Here is a 16,985-nt window from a genome sequence, read left to right on the forward strand (position 1 = left end):
TCGCAGCTGCGGGAGCAGCAGCAGGAGCGGAGGCCGGGCCTCCGAGGACGCTGGGTACCCGGCACCTCTGGGTTAGTGTTATTCTGCTCTCTTTCCCTATGCCAGATGCTCTGCTTTTTGCTGAAGGTTTCTCCGCTTGTTGCCAGGACTCCTCGCCCATGCAGTTCTTCTACCCTCGCCGGCTCGTCGGCTGGTGGCCAGGCGACAGCAGCCTTAGCGGTGACAGCAGCGGCGACGGCGGGCGCGGGAACACAGCGGGATTAGAGTGGTTCGGGCCGCCGGAGCGTAATACCCTACGTCTACTGTGTGTTGTATTGCCTTCTCTCGAGAGAGAGCTCGCGAGAGCTTGTGTGTCTGGAGAGCTTGTAACTAGGACTAGCTACACACCCTCTGAGCTAGGGCGGGTGCCTTCCGCCACCCGGCTGTGGTTTGCAGCACCACAACATATAAGTATTTCTAGGCTTAGTCAAGGTCTAACTTGTTCGACTTTGACCATCAATATTCTTATGAATGAACTATTTTAAATACAAACATTTATATATTATGATAATTGCTTTCATAACGAATCTAGTAATATTATTTTTATCTTAAATTTTTTTATAAATTAGTTATTATTTATAGTCAAAGTTGGACAAGCTTGACTTTGACTAAACCTAAAAGTGCTTATATTATGGGACGGAGGGAGTAATTGGGAGACGGAGGAGTTCGTGAAATGAACTTTAGAAAACCATAATACTACCATTTACCGCGCGGTAATCCTCAGTTCTTACCACGGACGAGAAAACAGATTACAGGTTGCAAACGATGGTCTGTTACATCTAGCATACAGGTTGCAAACTATGGTCTGTTACATCTAGCATACTTTACAAATTACACACTTGACAAAACCATTTCGATGCCAACGATTATACATGTCCCATGGGAGTCCTTCGCGTCTGTACGCTGTCAGCGTTGGCTCAGATTACAACGCAGGCTCCAGTATACAGGACACTATGAATCTTACCGCAGTAGCAAGTGATTCCACACCAATTCACCCAGGTGGCCAGTTCATCTGCCGTCCCCCGAGAAGATGGACGTGGAGGTGATACACAGATTGACCTACGTAACCGAAGGCGGAAAAATCAGTCGAATGGCCACCAACAAGAGATTCCCAACAAGATGGGTCTCATCAGAACCGACGAAGGTTACTCACATCCTTCGGGCCCATCGTTGATGACAATCCTGAAGCCTTTCCTGCTTTGCTACAATCTTAGCAGCATATAGAAGATTGCCCAGAACCTCGACATGCCTTTCTTCTGCCGGGGTTTTTACATTTTTAAGGGTACTCGCTCGTTTAGCACTCTTAAAAGAGCTCTTACATATTTAGCACTCCTGTAGCTCCAGTTCTTACATTTTTACCATTTTGGCTGACGTGGCACGACTCGACGGCCTGACACGGTGACGCTGAGTCAGCAAGCCACGCGAAATGCCCTCGCTGCCCCTGATCTCCTCCTCTCTTCTCCCTCTCCGACAACAGGGTCCCGCAGCTTCTCTCACTACCAGGTGGGCCCCACACGTCAGATTTGTCTTCCACCTCCGGCTGGTCCATGCGAACGAACAAGCCGGCTCTGCTCCCGCCGGCGCTGCCAGCCGCGGAGGCGGACACGGCCGCGCCGCCCCTCGGGGCCTGCCCTCTCCCCACCGCCGGCCTTGAGCCCCTCGTGGTGCACGGGCTATACCTCCGTGGCGTCCTTGTGATGCTCCACGCCATGGCCGTGCTCCGCCCCGCGCGCGGCCGCGGGTCGCCGGCAGAGGGAGGTGGCTCCGCGGCTCGCCGACCAGGTGGGTCGAGCCGGCCGGCGCTGGAGAAGGCCGCCGTACGGGGAGAGAGGGGCGGGCGGACGGAGAGGGAAAGGTGCCCACGGCTCGTCGGCGGAGGGAGCAGGCCGACCCGCTCGCCGGCGAAGGTGAAGCAGGGGAGAGGCGCTACGCCGCGCTCCCGCCTGATGCGCAGCCACGGCGGCGAGCTTGCCCACGGCCGCGAGGACTGCTGCGGCGAGCTCGGCCACGAGCACAAGTACCGGCGCAGCTGTCGGGGAGGAGAGAGAAGGGGATGGCCTGCTTCGCCGGGCCGCGTGCCGCCTGCTCCGCCTCCGCTGGCGGCAGCCTGCTCCTCCCGGTCGCGCGCCGCCTCGTCCCCACGCACGGCGGCCTCCACGGCTCGCCGGCCCGCCGCGCCTCCGCCCTTCCGCGGCAGGGATGGGAGCACGGAGCTCCGCCGCCGGGGCGGATGGCCTTGGCCGCTGGCGGTGCGGATGGCCTTGGCCGCGGGCGAGCCCGGCGGCGTGCGTGGTCTGGCTGCGGGTGCCCTCGGCCTCGGCGGTGCAGGTGGCCTGGGGGACGAACGGGGCAAGCACCGGAGGTGGAAGACAAATCTGACGTGTGGGGCCCACCTGGCAGTGAGAGAAGCTGCGGGACCCAATTGTCGGAAAGGGAGAAGAGAGGAGGAGATCAGGGGCAGCGAGGACATTTCGTGTGGGTTTGCTGACTCAGCGTCACCTTGTCAGGCTTGTCAGGCCGCCGTGTCGTGCCACGTCAGCCAAAGTGGTAAAAATGTAAGAACTGGAGCTACAGAAGTGCTAAATATGTAAGAGCTCTTTTAAGAGTGCTAAACGAGCGAGTGCCCTTCGTAATAATAGTAAAAATATAAAACCCCCTCTTCTGCCTGAAAACAACCACGATAATGCGTGGCGGTTAGAGTTGATTGCTTAATTTGCCATCAGTATATGCAGTGAATTGCTGTTGACAACAACCTCGAATCCCTAAATAAGTCCTAAACCTGGATGCAATTTTCCTGCGTTCCACTGTCCAGTGGCGATGATGTTATATCATTCAGCCCTTCATATTCAGAGAGTTCTATCTTCTATGGGTACAGCATACAGGCGCTGGTTGACCCTTCAAGAGATACATGAATCGTTCATGTGCCATTACAAACTTACTATGGAAAGGATACATGAACGTTCATGTGCTGCTAGGTTTATCACCGGAAAAAAAAAACTTTCAACCAGATATGAGAGGACAACGATTTCCTGAAGATACTGCCTACCATCAAATACATTGTACCTATTATCACTGTGTAGTGAAAACAATTATCATTCATAGCATCAGCTAAATTCATCTTATTTTTAAGCATCCAATACTTCATCATGGAAATCGTCTCTGTACAAGGCACAAAGTATCTTTCATTGAATATCTTAAATTTGTTTCTGAAACATGGTTTACTGTATGGATTTGGCACAATCATTTGAATGGAGACAAGAAGAGGTGAATATAAGTACCTTCGACAGCCTAGATAACCCATCTTCAACCTTGGGTATGATTATAATATGTATGGGAGCTTGTGGTGAAATGTCTCCGAATGCAAGGACCTGCAGTAGAACAATTGAATAGAAATGATAAAATTCTACTATAATCACGTGCTATAGCAACACTGCAACAATAAACATGTTGTTTTTAAAACCACTTGTTCTGCAGCTTTGCATTGTATGTGGCAAATGGGATAGCATAATGTTTGACAGTAATTCTTCGATATAGATGCTTTCTCTGAAAATTGCTGGCTCTCTAGGAAATGGAAAGTGTTATTTCCGGAACACAAATTGCAGAAGACTTCAGACTTCAGAGCATGGACCCCTTGCTTAATGGCACCAGGTGAACTTAAATTTCAACAGATTCCTGGCCCAGATTGTCAAGGAGGAACCACTTGAGGATAAGTAGTTCTTGAGTTTGTCAATAGCATGTCAATGAGGAAAATCAACCTTGCTGACATGGCACCAAGGGTGGTGAAGGCGCCAATATTTTTAAAGTTGGCAATACCAGAAAGTGAGATGGGATCTCCTTCCCGATAATTTTGTCAAAACTGCAAAAACCGGACAACTAATCATCTCAATGGTATGTTGGCATGTGAGAAGCGGTAGTATATGTAACATCTCAGCCCAACAGGCCAGATGGGCCGGGCCAAATCCCGGATTACTGTAGCGATGGATACTGTAGTGCCAAAAATACTGTAGCACGGGATGGATAGTTCCGTACTGGGAATCGGTAGCCAACCAGACCAGCTTAAAAACCTGAGCCTGGAAAGCTGTTAACTCCGGATCGATTCTTTTGCGCGAAGCGAGGACGAAAGCGCAAAGGAGTTAATTAGCAGGTGTGGTCTACTCAACGTGTAGAGCAGATTTTAGCCGTTATCCCGGGCCGGGTCGCTACAGTGGTATTAGAGCCGACTCTCACGGTTTCACGGGTAGGTGTGGGTCACGGACGTGTGCGGGTCAGTGCGCGGGCATCGGGATGTGCCGTTAGCACTGGACGCACAGACGTGTACATGTGTTGATTGGCACTAGGAAATACAGTCGTGAGCCAAGAGAGGAGATTCTGGTCTTTTGTCCCGTATGGGTAAGCTGGTTTGATGGTTCGACGAGGACGTCGAATCCTAAAGGGTGGGTGTATGTAACATCTCAGCCCAACAGGCCAGATGGGCCGGGCCAAATCCCGGACGAAAGCGCAAGTGGGTTAATTAGCAGGTATGGTCTACTCAACGTGTAGAGCGGATCTTAGCCGTTATCCCGGGCCGGGTCGTTACAGTATAGCAGTTATAACTAGAAACAACTAAAGCAACCTATTTAATTCAGGAAAAGGAAAGATGAAACTTAAAATTCAGCAAATGTTGGCTAGTATTTGGCATATCCTAGCAGCAAGTGTGAAAGCTAAGCATTGTGTATCTGCCTAATATTTGATTATTTGTTTCTATTGTTTGTCCTTATACACATATACATCTTGTAGGTCACCACCAACTTGACTAGTTGACTAATGTGTAACAGAAAAGGTATCGGAGGAAGATTTCTGCATGTTTCCCAGCCGTAGGTTCAGTGCATCCAAATGGACAAGCAAATGTTGCCAGAGTAACCATCGATTTTGAGGAGCTCGATGTTTGGCAGCATAGAATGGGCAGATGGCCTGGGGCAATGCCAGGGTGCCAGAGGCGCTGGGAGAGACTTCTGAAGACATGAACCTGGTTGCCGATCATCTGTTCTCAGCTAGTTCTCATATAGCTGGCGTTGCGGATCTAGCCGTTTAACCAGCATTTAAAGAGTGAGGAGAGTGTTAAACTCCTTTGCTGTATCGAATCTGAACCTGAACCTGAACCTGTGTTTTGTTTCTCTGATATAAAGCGGGAGCAATCCTTTTCTCTAATTTTTTTTTTAAGGAGCTCAATGAACATTCCCACCTGTTGAGGAGATGGGTTTGTGCTACTGAATGTGATGGTTTCAACTGAACACCTGCAAACCAGGCCCCTTAGGTGGGTGTTCAAATGCTGCCATATATCTGCCTAAATTCACCCAATCAAGTGATAACTGATAATCTAAGCACAACTTGAATTGGATCGCATTAGCACATCGATGTCCCTACAAAACCTATCGATTTCAGATTCGGCGGAGTAGAATAGGATCCTGGCTACACGAAGCATCGCTTGAAGTTGGATTTAGTGCAGACAGTTCCGCTCTGGTCCAACCACCCCTACGAGGCTACGAGGGCTCTGCTCGCGCGTTCTGTCATATTCATCCAAATTGAAGTGACAGTGTAGAATTGGGAGGGTTGAGAGAGGCTTACATGGTGGGGCCGTCGAAGGGCTCGGTGGCCAGTGCGGCCTCCTTCTCGCCGGCCACGTGCGCCGGACTGCCGAGCCAAGAGTGGGATAAGTGAGACGCGATGACCGCGAGGCGGTCGCCGCTCGCCGTCGCCGGAGGATGTTGGGCTTGGGCGCCGCCGTTCCGGCTCATCCCCTCCAATTTCCCTGTCGCCTTCGTCTCTCGCTGGTCCGCAGACCGCGGACCGCAGATGAAGTCATTGCATACTTGGCCCACACCATCGCAAACCAACTTCAGCTTTACGCTTTCTGAGAAGCAAGGCGTACTTTCGTACAGAGGCAGTGAGGTTGGCAAATAAGAAGTCAAATAAGAAGTGTGGCGTAATGTAACTATCATCTGATGATGATTTGCCGGCAAGATGGTAGGAAGGTATCAATCTGATCACAATTAAAACAGCATCTGAAGCGATTTCAACCATTGCTCTGATAATGCGAGGTTGGTAATCTTCAAAAAAAAAAAGATAATGCGAGGTTGGCATGTTAGAATATGTAACATGCATGGTTGTATTCGTGATCGTGTACACCAAAGATAGAAAAGGCCAGGAGATATGGTAGTTAGCCATTGTAAAGGAAAGAAATAGTTTGTTTCTATTTTATCTCCTCAATTATCTCCTGGCCATTCATCTAGGTGTAACATCCTCTATGTAAGCCACGGCTGGGGCTTTTCCAGCCATTCAGTTAATCAACACGTAACATACCCGTCTACGGCGTTTCCACCTTCCAAGCGCCTCTGAAACTCGCACATGGTATCAGAGCCTAGGGTTCCATGGCGACGGGTTCAAGCATCGCCACCAATCCCTTCTTCGGTTTCCAAGTGACCGAGAAGTTATCCAAGACCAATCATGCGCTATGGAGAGCGCAGATCCTCGCCGCCATCCGTGGTGCTCGCTACGAGGGGCACATCAACGGCAAGACCAAGGTCCCTGATGCTGAGGTCGTCGAGAAGGCGGCGGACGGCACGACCGTCACCAATCCGAACCCTGCGTTTGAGACATGGTATGCTCGGGATCAACAGATCCTCGGGCTCATTCTCTCAAACGTTGGGAAGCAAGTTCAGGCGCAGATCGTCGCTGCCCAGACGGCGGCACAAGCATGGTCGGCCGTGGAGAAAATGTACTCCGCGCAGACTCGCGCCAAGACAATGAATGTGAGGCTTGCCCTCGCCGCTACGAAGAAAGGTACCATGTCGATCACAGATTATGTTGCCAAGATGAAAGGTTTTGCAGATGAAATGGCTGCTGTCGGCAAGGCCCTAGATGATGAAGAACTGGTGGCGCATATCTGCAATGGCCTTGATGCTGATTACAATCCAGTTGTGACCACGGTCACAGCTAGATCGGATCCCATCTCGATCCCTGAGCTTTATGCACAATTGCTCAGTTTCGAGACCAGACTGGAGCTGCAAGATGGTGGCTCCTATGCCCACGTGGCGAATCGTGGGCGTGGCAATGGCAGCCGTGGCTCGGGCAATTCCCGTGGCCGTGGTCAGCGCGGGCGCGTCCAGGTGCATGGCCGAGGAAACGGCCCACCGAAGCAACGCAATGGAGGGCGGCCACCACGATCTGATGCAGCGAGTGGGTCTGATGACCTGCCGCTCTGTCAGATCTGCTTCAAGACAGGCCATAGGGCGTCCCGGTGCTGGCATCGGTTCGATGAAAACTACATCCCAGAAGAGCGCCACGTCAATGCTGCCATCGCCATGAACGCCTACAATGTCGACACCAACTGGTACACCGACACGGGAGCAACAGATCATGTCACAAGTGAACTAAACAAACTGACGATGAGGGAGAAGTATCATGGGAATGATCAGATCCACACCGCCTCTGGTTCAGGTATGGAAATTAAACACGTTGGTCATACTACTGTTCCAACTCAATCTCGTAGCTTACATCTAAACAATGTCCTTCATGTTCCTAAAGCTGCTAAAAATCTAGTCTCCGTTCATCGTCTTACCAAAGATAACTCTGCATTTATTGAGTTTCATCCTGATTTTTTTCTTATCAAGGATCAGGATACGAGGAGAACGATTCTTAGGGGGTCATGTCGTCGTGGATTGTATCCCCTTCCTGCCGATTCTTCACTCAAGCAGGCAAATGCTGTTGACAAACCAACCGTGTCTAAATGGCACAATCACCTAGGCCATCCCTCTCTCCCTATTGTTACCAAGGTCATAGACAGTAATAATCTCTTGTGTTCCTCCGTGTCCAATAAAAAATCAGTTTGTGATGCTTGCCAGCAAGCAAAGAGTCATCAGCTACCTTACAGTAGATCTGTTAGCTCAACTAGTTTTCCTTTGGAACTTGTTCATTCAGATGTTTGGGGTCCTGCAGTTGAATCTGTTGGCAGAAAACGCTACTATGTTAGCTTTGTTGATGATTTCAGTCGTTTTACATGGATTTATTTCCTTAAATATAAATCTGAAGTTTTCCAAAAGTTCCATGAATTCCAAAAAATGGTTGAGCGACAATTTGATAGAAAAATTCTTGCCATGCAAACTGATTGGGGCAGGGAATATCAAAAATTAAATAGTTTCTTTTCCCAAGTCGGCATCATTCATCATGTATCATGTCCTCATGCTCATCAACAAAATGGGGTCATTGAACGTAAACATCGACACATAGTCGAGGTTGGGTTGTCCCTTCTAGCTCATGCCTCAATGCCCTTGAAATTTTGGGATGAGGCTTTTATGGCGGCCACGTTTCTTATAAATCGGTTGCCTAGCAAAGTCATCGATAATCAAACGCCCTTTGAGCGTTTACTCCAACAAAAACCAGACTACCTCTCTCTTCGCACCTTTGGTTGTGCATGTTGGCCCAATCTCCGACCTTACAATCGCCACAAACTTGAACTTCGTTCTAAGCAGTGTGCCTTCCTTGGTTATAGCAATCTTCACAAGGGCTATAAGTGTCTTGATATTCAATCCGGGCGAGTATATATTTCTCGAGATGTCATCTTTGATGAAGAAGTTTTCCCTTTCTCTACGCTTCACTCCAATGCCGGTGCCCGTCTTCGTGCTGAAATTGCACTTCTCCCATCCGGTCTTGTGCCTTTTCTTGAGACGGAACAGTTAGATGATCATGTGTTTGATTTCACTAACCAAACTACTAACGGTGAGCATGCAGCATGTGATAACAGGGGGAGCTCCTTGTCTCCCAGCACGGAACCTGAGGAGGATCCGGCGTCCTCTCCTGCTAATACTGCAAGCGCCAGTACCATTCCTGCCGCTGTCTCAGAGACACCCCCGGTGGACGCTACATCGCACCAACCAAGCGGGGCCACGCATCCTGCTGTGCCGGTCCCGACGCTCCACCCTGTTGCAGGCACGGGGGAACAGAAGCCGCCACCGACAGCTCTGCTGCTGCGGATGGCACCTCTGCGCCTGCACCAGGTGATGGATCTTCTGCTGCGGCTGCCACAAAGACTCCACCTGGACCACGAACACGGCTTCGTGATGGTATTCGCAAACCGAAAGTCTATACAGATGGCACGGTCAGGTATGGATGTTTCACAGCATCTGGTAAACCGCAGTCCCTTGATGAAGCTCTGAATAGTAGAGATTGGAAATTAGCTATGGATGCAGAATATAATGCTTTGATTGATAATAAAACTTGGCACTTAGTTCCACCAAAGAGAGGTATCAATGTCATTGACTGTAAATGGGTATATAAAGTCAAACGGAAATCTGATGGGAGTTTGGATAGATACAAAGCCAGGCTAGTAGCAAAGGGATTTAGACAACGTTATGGGATTGATTATGAGGATACTTTCAGCCCAGTTGTGAAACCAGCTACTATTAGAACTATTTTGTCTGTTGCTGTTTCTAGAGGGTGGAGCCTACGTCAATTAGATGTCCAAAATGCCTTTCTCCATGGGTATCTAGAAGAAGATGTGTATATGAAACAACCACCTGGTTATGAAGACAAGTCAAAAAGCGAGTACATCTGCAAGCTTGACAAGGCATTATATGGACTTAAACAAGCACCAAGAGCGTGGCATTCACGGCTGAGTAGTAAGTTGTGTCAGTTGGGCTTTAAAGCATCAAAGGCTGATACATCTCTATTTTATTACAACAAAGGATCTGTCACTATATATGTTCTCATTTATGTTGATGACATAATTGTTGCTAGCTCCACTCAGGAAGCCACAGCATGCCTGTTGCAGGATTTGAGGAAGGAATTTGCTCTCAAAGATCTAGGAGATCTACACTTCTTCCTTGGTATAGAGGTAAGGAAGATAAATAATGGCATTCTGTTAACACAAGGAAAATATGCTAGAGAACTGTTGCAGCGTGCAAACATGATGGAGTGCAAACCAGTTAGCTCACCATTGTCCACCTCGGAAAAATTGTCTGCCCATGAAGGTGATCCTCTTGGGCCCAAAGATGCTACTGCATACAGGAGCATTGTAGGAGGTCTGCAATATTTAACCTTGACTCGACCAGATATTTCTTTTGCTGTGAATAAGGTTTGCCAATATTTGCATGCACCTACTACTATCCACTGGGCTACAGTAAAGAGAATACTAAGGTATCTCAAACACACTATGGAGATTGGACTCAAAATTTGTAAGTCACCTTCTCTTCTTGTAAGTGCATTTTCAGATGCAGACTGGGCAGGAGATCAAGATGACAGGTGGTCAACTGGAGGTTTTGCCGTATTTTTGGGATCTAATCTCATTTCTTGGAGTGCTAGGAAGCAAACTACAGTGTCAAGATCAAGCACAGAAGCTGAATACAAAGCAGTTGTTAATGCCACCGCAGAGGTAATGTGGATACAAACCTTGCTATATGAGTTAGGCATTCAGGCACCAAGAAAGGCAAAATTGTGGTGTGACAATATTGGAGCTAAGTATCTTTCAGCAAACCCCGTTTTTCATGCTAGAACAAAACACATAGAGGTAGACTATCATTTTGTTCGTGAACGAGTAGCAAAAAGGCTACTTGATATTGAATACATTTCTACGAGAGATCAAATTGCAGATGGCTTTACCAAACCACTAGCTGTACGGAACTTGGAGATGTTCAAAAACAATCTCAACTTAGGAAGTTTCAATTGAGGGGGAGTGTTAGAATATGTAACATGCATGGTTGTATTCGTGATCGTGTACACCAAAGATAGAAAAGGCCAGGAGATATGGTAGTTAGCCATTGTAAAGGAAAGAAATAGTTTGTTTCTATTTTATCTCCTCAATTATCTCCTGGCCATTCATCTAGGTGTAACATCCTCTATGTAAGCCACGGCTGGGGCTTTTCCAGCCATTCAGTTAATCAACACGTAACACGCCCGTCTACGGCGTTTCCACCTTCCAAGCGCCTCTGAAACTCGCACATGGCAGTCTGCAGTTGTTGTTTTTTTGTCACAACCTGCGCTTGAAACAATACATTCACACTTAGTGCTGGTAAAATAGACACAAGTTTTTTGGAGGAGGAAAACTCATCAGCATCCTGATCACACTGCAAACGACGGACGCTTCACCAACAGATAAGGCAACGGCAGTTACAGCTCGAAACAGCATCTGACGGAGACTCCAGAATATGATGCAGTAATAAGCAATCGATTCAGGTACGTAACCCTGAGCAACTCCAAGACCACACAAGTTAACCAAAAGAAATCTTCAAACAGATTATGATGTACTCTCTCCGTTTCAAATTATAGGTTGTTTTGTCAAATTTAGATATATAAATTTTGCTATACACCTAGTTAAACACTATATGTCTAGATGCATGCAAAATGCATCTAGATTTGCTAAAACGAATGGAGGGAGTAGATGCATGGCAAGATGCATCTAGATTTACTAAAACAAATAAAGGGAGTAGATAAGGACTAAAAAGGACCCCGTGGCACACCACATGATTCTTTGTGCCCAATTTTAGGAAAAGCTAACCATTACGACAATTTAGAGGTATTTTTAAGCCATTATCCCAGAAGTTTATTTTTTGAAGAAATCATTATCCCAGATAATGCATCACGAACTGCCTCCTAACTTAAACATCTCCAGCAGTCCCTTTCCCAATAAACCATCAATATTGGAAAAATATATGTTCCAACAGTTCCACAAAACCTCTGTTTTTTTTCTCAATAATTATTGGGTTACTACAATATTTCACTCCCCAACTCCCCTCAAATAAAGGGGGAATTTCTCCTCTCCTAATATATTAATTGTATTAGGATGAGATTATTAGGTAACTATAAAATATCTCTCCCAACAATCTATGAAAGTGATATCCAAACATCCCAATACTACCTTATGGAGAGATGTTTACTAGGACTGCTGGAGATGCTCTTATCACCGTCACTCGATTGAAGGAAATGGGGAACAAGCACAAGAGTCTTATGTAATTTAGCTGAGGTTACAAAAAAGAAAAAAGTTCATACTGCTCAGAGTTATATGTATCCATCTGCCACAATGCAGTTTCGCAAGCACAGAATATCACACATGGAAGAGCAGTGGTTAAGTCACCATGTAAAGAAAGGTACGACCACCTAAATGAGTCCTGCAGATTTAAATTTACATACTAGGCTAGTAGCAAGGCCTCAGAGGAGAGACAGCGGTGCTCAGACAGCACATGCTAGGCTCCTGCTAATCTAGAGAGCAAACCATCGAGCTAGGATAAGCCAAAAACTCCCAAGCTAGCAAATGATTCTAAGCCGAAGAGGCAAAATCTTACAAGCCACAGCACTCAGAGAACTACAAAACTAGATATCCTGGACATGATCAGAAAGCCGCCGAGCCTGTTCTCCTGAGTTGATATTTGGGTTCCGGCATAGGCGCAGAGAAAAGTATCTTCTCCAACTCCTGGACATAACACAAAACATTAATTTAATTGGAGTACAGGAATATGATAACCTACTGTGGGAACTGTATTGAATTGAATAAAACAAGCTAAACATCAAGCCAACAAATTATTTGCAAGCATCTGAGCTTTTGCATCAGTGGCAGAGGGCATGTCATGGTTTCAATTTTTTTATTTTGCCACACAGGAAATAAATTCTGAGAATACAGTATCAGAAAATTGCTTGAGTCTGCTCAATTGCCGATAATCTTACTACAACATGTAATACGAAAGATTTAGTAATGAAATAGCCATCTAATGCTATCAGCATCAAATAGAAGTCTAATATATGCAACCAACAAAACAAAATCGCCTCAACAAGAACTAAGCTTGAGCTGTATATCAGTAATTGTTGTTAGGAGTACAACTGAAGGTTACCAAAACACATAGGTAAGGCTATCAAGCAACATACTGACTGAATTGGTGGCCATATAAAATATAAAGTTATCGCTATCACCATTACAAAGAAGCAATGTAGACAGATATCAATTCCGAGTTTGCAGTTACAAATCATCAATCAAAAGTAGCATATATAAAGATAAGAACGGTATTAGTAATAATGTCATGTCATGAAGCTGCGAGTGAAATCTGAAGCAATAATATAAAGTAGAACTCAAACTTACGCAGTTAAAAAAATACTCAACATATGAAATATCACCAAGTTACACTAAAACTAAACATATAGGACTGTTGAATCATCCAGGAAAACTTCAGAAAGACAGCTTCCACAAAAAAATGATAATAACAACCAACACCTCTCTATTATAGCTAATAATACCATATGTCCATAGGGTTGTAGTATTGTTCCACCCTACAGTGTTAGAATTAGATATAGAGGGCTTAGATCCATCCCCTTCTGATGTAGGACAGAAAATCAGAATGCTGCTGTGCATTCACATCCCCAGAAGAATGTAAAGTGACTCTCAGAATTTTTCAATGAAAATGTTTATCTATTTTTTGGCGCATAATCCACCATAGCATAATGTAACCTGTTAAGGGCTGTGGTTCATAACATAACCTTGATAATATTGGACTTTTGACACTAAGGTAAATAAAAGATAAGCCCAAATAGTCAGCTACAATTACAGATAAGAATTAGCCGTTGGTACATGCATCTAATTCAATAAATGTTTCAAGGGACTAACAGCACAGATCTCATAATTAGATCAACCAACACATGATGTACATCAGATCTTATGTCCTATATCTATGTAAACATGGTTTATCTCCAGTAATGGAAGCAAAGTAAATGCCACAACTATAAAGCAAATGGAGGTTATAAGGGGGTTTAGTGATGTTTTTAGATAAATACAGATCTTAAAAGTAGCTTCGCAATGAGAATTAAAATAGATCCAACTGTTAGTAAGGGTGATCATATTTATTTCCTGTCACTTATCAGATAACCTGACACCTCTTCGGAAACAGAAAGTGATGATAAAAGATAAAAGACTAATTGGTAACTGCAAATCTTCACCAACGAAACATGGAGGAAGAAAACAACGCTTTCTCACAAAAGGGGGATGACATAGTACCTTTTGCCTCTTTAGCCTCCCATTCTCCTCTTCTAATCGAGATACCTTGTTTTCCAGTTCATTAGTGTAGGCCTGTTGCAAATACAGTGCAAGAAATACTTAGGTTTAAGAAGAACAAGTCATCATGTCTAACATTTTCTACTCACTGCTCACAAGAAAAACTAGCTCAAGAAAATAGAATTCATAAATCTTCATCCATCCACTTCTGTATCTAGAGAATTGCTGACAAAAAGAGCATGTTAAACATAGAAAGGCAGAAGACAGATGTGGCAACCTGCTTCCTAGCCCTTGAACGAGCAGCTGACTCCCTATTCTTTATCATCCTCTTCTGCCTTCTCTCCATCAACTTATCTGCCACATCTCCTGGGGCACCACGCTTCCTACCAGGTGTCGGGGAATCAGAAAGTGCACTCATCATTGGCGAAGTAATATGGCCATCAGAGTATGATTCCAGAATAGCACCCGGCCCAACGTTTAGCGGCTGAAGGGCTAACTGACTCGGCATATAAGCACCTGGCATGCTATGTTGCCCATGGTGATGGGGCTCGATAGCTGTAATTTGGTGCTGGTAGTGGTCTAACCACTGTGCTCCAGCTGTCAAACCGGCAGGCCCAGCACTACCAACCTGCTCCACGTTGCCTACGTCGTTCAAGTCCTTCAGATATCCTTGAGTGACGACCCCAGCTTTCACCAAGAAATCCTCAAGTGTCATCTCCCCAAGCGTCGGCTGCCGCTCCCGTCTCCTCCTACCACTCTCTCTGACATTTCTCTTCGGTGCATCCTGGATGCCTTTCCACACCTCATCCACTGTCTTCTTGCTAAGCTCTGGTGGCATGGTGATGCTCCCCTGTCTCAAGAGGCCCGAAGTCTGCTCATACTGGCTGGTAGTGCCACCATCATGGTCCAGACCATCAGGAAAGACACTCTTGAGCAACTCATCAAGGTTCATGCTATGCAGGGGTTCTCCCAAATGGCTCTGCACCTCGTCAAGGGTGAGGGTATACAGAGAGCCTTGTCTTGCCAGGTTCTGCATCTGCCCGCGTTGCACTGCGCCAGCACCGCCACTGCCGCCCCCACCTCCTCCCCCAGCCTGTGATGCCATTGTTTGACTCCCCATGAACCAACAGATTTCAGTAACAACGCTAACCCGTCTCCGTTTAACTGTGAACCACTTCAAGCAAGGACAAATCTCGAGTCTACAGCTGATTGATCAAAACCTGCAGATCCACAATACAGGGGGAGCTATCAGGCAGTTGCAAGGGAACCCCACGGGGATAAAAATGAATAGAGGGGCAAGATTATTACGAATCCATTTAGGGATGAGAAGTAGGGGAGGACGGAGGAGGCGCTTACCTACACGCGAGAAGCGCAACCCTTGCCGGCGCCGGACTTGGTGAGGACACCGCTTCTCATCTCGCCACGGGCGTCGACCACTGGCCTGGCGTCGGTCTGGGGCTGCTTCGAGCGGAACAGCAGTGGGTCAATTAGCATCCGCCAATGGTGATGGAGGTGGGAGGGGACGAGGCGGCCACGTGGTGGGTGCGCGACGAAACCATGGGAGGCGGGGCGGAGCGCGGCCGGAGACAAGGTGGCCGGCCCGCCGGTGCAGGCGCAGGTGGGGCGCGGCCACCGGCGCGGGCGGAGCTGGGGCGGCGCAAGAGGTGGGGCGCGGCCGGGCCGCTGGTGCAGGCGGGGCCGGAGCCCGGAGCGGCCCGCGAGGTGGGACGCGGCCGGAGGCGGGGTGTGAGCGCGACGCCTGCTTGGGGAGAGGTTGGGGGTGGGGGGAGATTTGAGAGAGATGGGATCCTGGGGAAGGAGAAGACATGTACTAGGTACTTAACTGGCTTCAAACTGCTGTAGAGGGTGATTAAGAACGGAGGCGTGGGCCCACCAGCGGCACGAGAAAATGGAATGAAAATGGAGTTCTTGGGTACAGCCGTGTACCCTTTTTCTCTCTTTTGCTTAACATTTTCCGACCATAGATCAAAATTTTGACCAATTGTATATTAACAAAATAAATGGATGAACTATGCATGTACCAAGTGTTTTTTCTCAAAATTTTAAAACAATATTTTTATTAACCTTTAACTGTTTTCAACTTTTATGCGTTTCACTCACTATAAAATGCACCCAAAATGAGATGGAGACAAAAATATTCTGTGCATTCAAAAATAGGGCCCTACACTATACTCCCTTCGTATTGTAAAGAAAGTCATTTTAAATTTATCTTAAATCAAATATTTTAAATTTGTCTATAAATAAATTCTTTTAGGCTGACTTGAAAATATAAAAACGATGTAAGTAGATTCATCTTGAAATATAGTGTTGTAAAAGTATATGTTAACTATATTTAATAAATTTTTTATAGCAAAAAGCTAATGGTCAAAGTTGTTTTTGTAAACTGTGTTAATATTCGAAACAAATTTCTTTACAATACCGAGGGAGTATAATGATATTGATGCTTGGGGCAAAGTGCATTTCTATATATATACTCTGCATATGCCTAATTTAAGTCTAAAGTGGCATCTGGAGGGAGTAGAGACTTCCCCACTCTAGGGGTTCCTTAAACCATACTAAAACAAACCAAGCACCATCGCCCTAGTATTATATTTTGACTTTCGAGATACCAACTTGTTACTTTAACCTTTTAAACCAACAATTTATGCAACAAGCAGTAATAAAAGAAAAGGAGGGCTTGGAAGTTCTGTGATACTAGATCCGGCAGCCGGGACCAAATTTTCGAACGGGTGAGCTGAGCAATCGGAGCATCTCCTCAGGTATATTCTGCTTCCCGCGTGGTTTTTAGGAACTCCGTACGGGATATTTATATTAAGCTAAGCTCCGTACACTTATAGCTTAATTTGCAGTCGTATATAAATATGATGTGCTTGTTTTTTTCAGATATTTTTTTTTCTCGAATACGTAGGAGAGCTACGTA

At 46.4% G+C, this 16,985-nt stretch overlaps 2 protein-coding genes and 1 non-coding gene across 5 annotated transcripts; 1 reads left to right on the plus strand and 2 right to left on the minus strand.

The window, feature by feature from the left end:
• Window positions 1–718: 718 nt before the first annotated feature.
• Window positions 719–5,926, minus strand: LOC120676319 (translation initiation factor IF-2-like). 3 transcript variants are annotated; one of them, XR_005675769.1, is made up of 4 exons: window positions 5,644–5,926; window positions 3,318–3,407; window positions 1,193–2,704; window positions 719–1,098 (listed from the first exon to the last, which is right to left on the minus strand). XR_005675769.1 is itself a non-coding variant. In XM_039957554.1 (3 exons), the coding sequence occupies exon 3, from the start codon at window positions 2,507–2,509 to the stop codon at window positions 1,355–1,357; it is 1,155 nt and encodes a 384-aa protein (XP_039813488.1). In that variant the 5' UTR covers window positions 2,510–2,704; window positions 3,318–3,407; window positions 5,644–5,926; the 3' UTR covers window positions 719–1,354. The 3 variants fall into 3 exon arrangements, 1 of the variants encoding a protein (XP_039813488.1); XM_039957554.1 differs by having other exon boundaries at window positions 719–2,704; XR_005675770.1 differs by lacking the exons at window positions 719–1,098; window positions 1,193–2,704 and adding an exon at window positions 2,740–3,198 and having other exon boundaries at window positions 5,644–5,898.
• Window positions 5,927–6,929: 1,003 nt separating this feature from the next.
• On the plus strand, window positions 6,930–7,068 carry LOC120677084. Its single transcript, XR_005676149.1, has one exon. It is a non-coding gene; the product is annotated as a small nucleolar RNA Z247 (small nucleolar RNA).
• A 4,969-nt stretch (window positions 7,069–12,037) lies between these two features.
• On the minus strand, window positions 12,038–15,717 carry LOC120673374 (ABSCISIC ACID-INSENSITIVE 5-like protein 2). Its single transcript, XM_039954181.1, has 4 exons — window positions 15,401–15,717; window positions 14,322–15,264; window positions 14,048–14,119; window positions 12,038–12,478 (listed from the first exon to the last, which is right to left on the minus strand). Exons 2-4 carry the CDS (start codon window positions 15,162–15,164, stop codon window positions 12,398–12,400), a joined length of 996 nt encoding a protein of 331 aa, XP_039810115.1. The 5' UTR covers window positions 15,165–15,264; window positions 15,401–15,717; the 3' UTR covers window positions 12,038–12,397.
• Window positions 15,718–16,985: the final 1,268 nt, after the last annotated feature.

The sequence above is a fragment of the Panicum virgatum genome, chromosome 5N (assembly GCF_016808335.1).
Source record: "Panicum virgatum strain AP13 chromosome 5N, P.virgatum_v5, whole genome shotgun sequence".
In the NCBI taxonomy this organism is placed as follows: Eukaryota; Viridiplantae; Streptophyta; class Magnoliopsida; order Poales; family Poaceae; genus Panicum; species Panicum virgatum.

What these genes read in the sequence shown, in the direction of transcription:
- LOC120676319 (XM_039957554.1), bottom strand. Translation starts at nt 2,509, where the DNA reads ATGTCCTCGCTGCCCCTGATCTCCTCCTCTCTTCTCCCTTTCCGACAA.
- LOC120673374 (XM_039954181.1), bottom strand. Translation starts at nt 15,164, where the DNA reads ATGGGGAGTCAAACAATGGCATCACAGGCTGGGGGAGGAGGTGGGGGC. An exon ending in GTTCAAGGGCTAGGAAGCAG is followed by an intron (nt 14,120 to 14,321) that starts GTTGCCACATCT and finishes TATTTGCAACAG; the next exon opens with GCCTACACTAATGAACTGGA. An exon ending in GGAGGCTAAAGAGGCAAAAG is followed by an intron (nt 12,479 to 14,047) that starts GTACTATGTCAT and finishes TGTTATGTCCAG; the next exon opens with GAGTTGGAGAAGATACTTTT.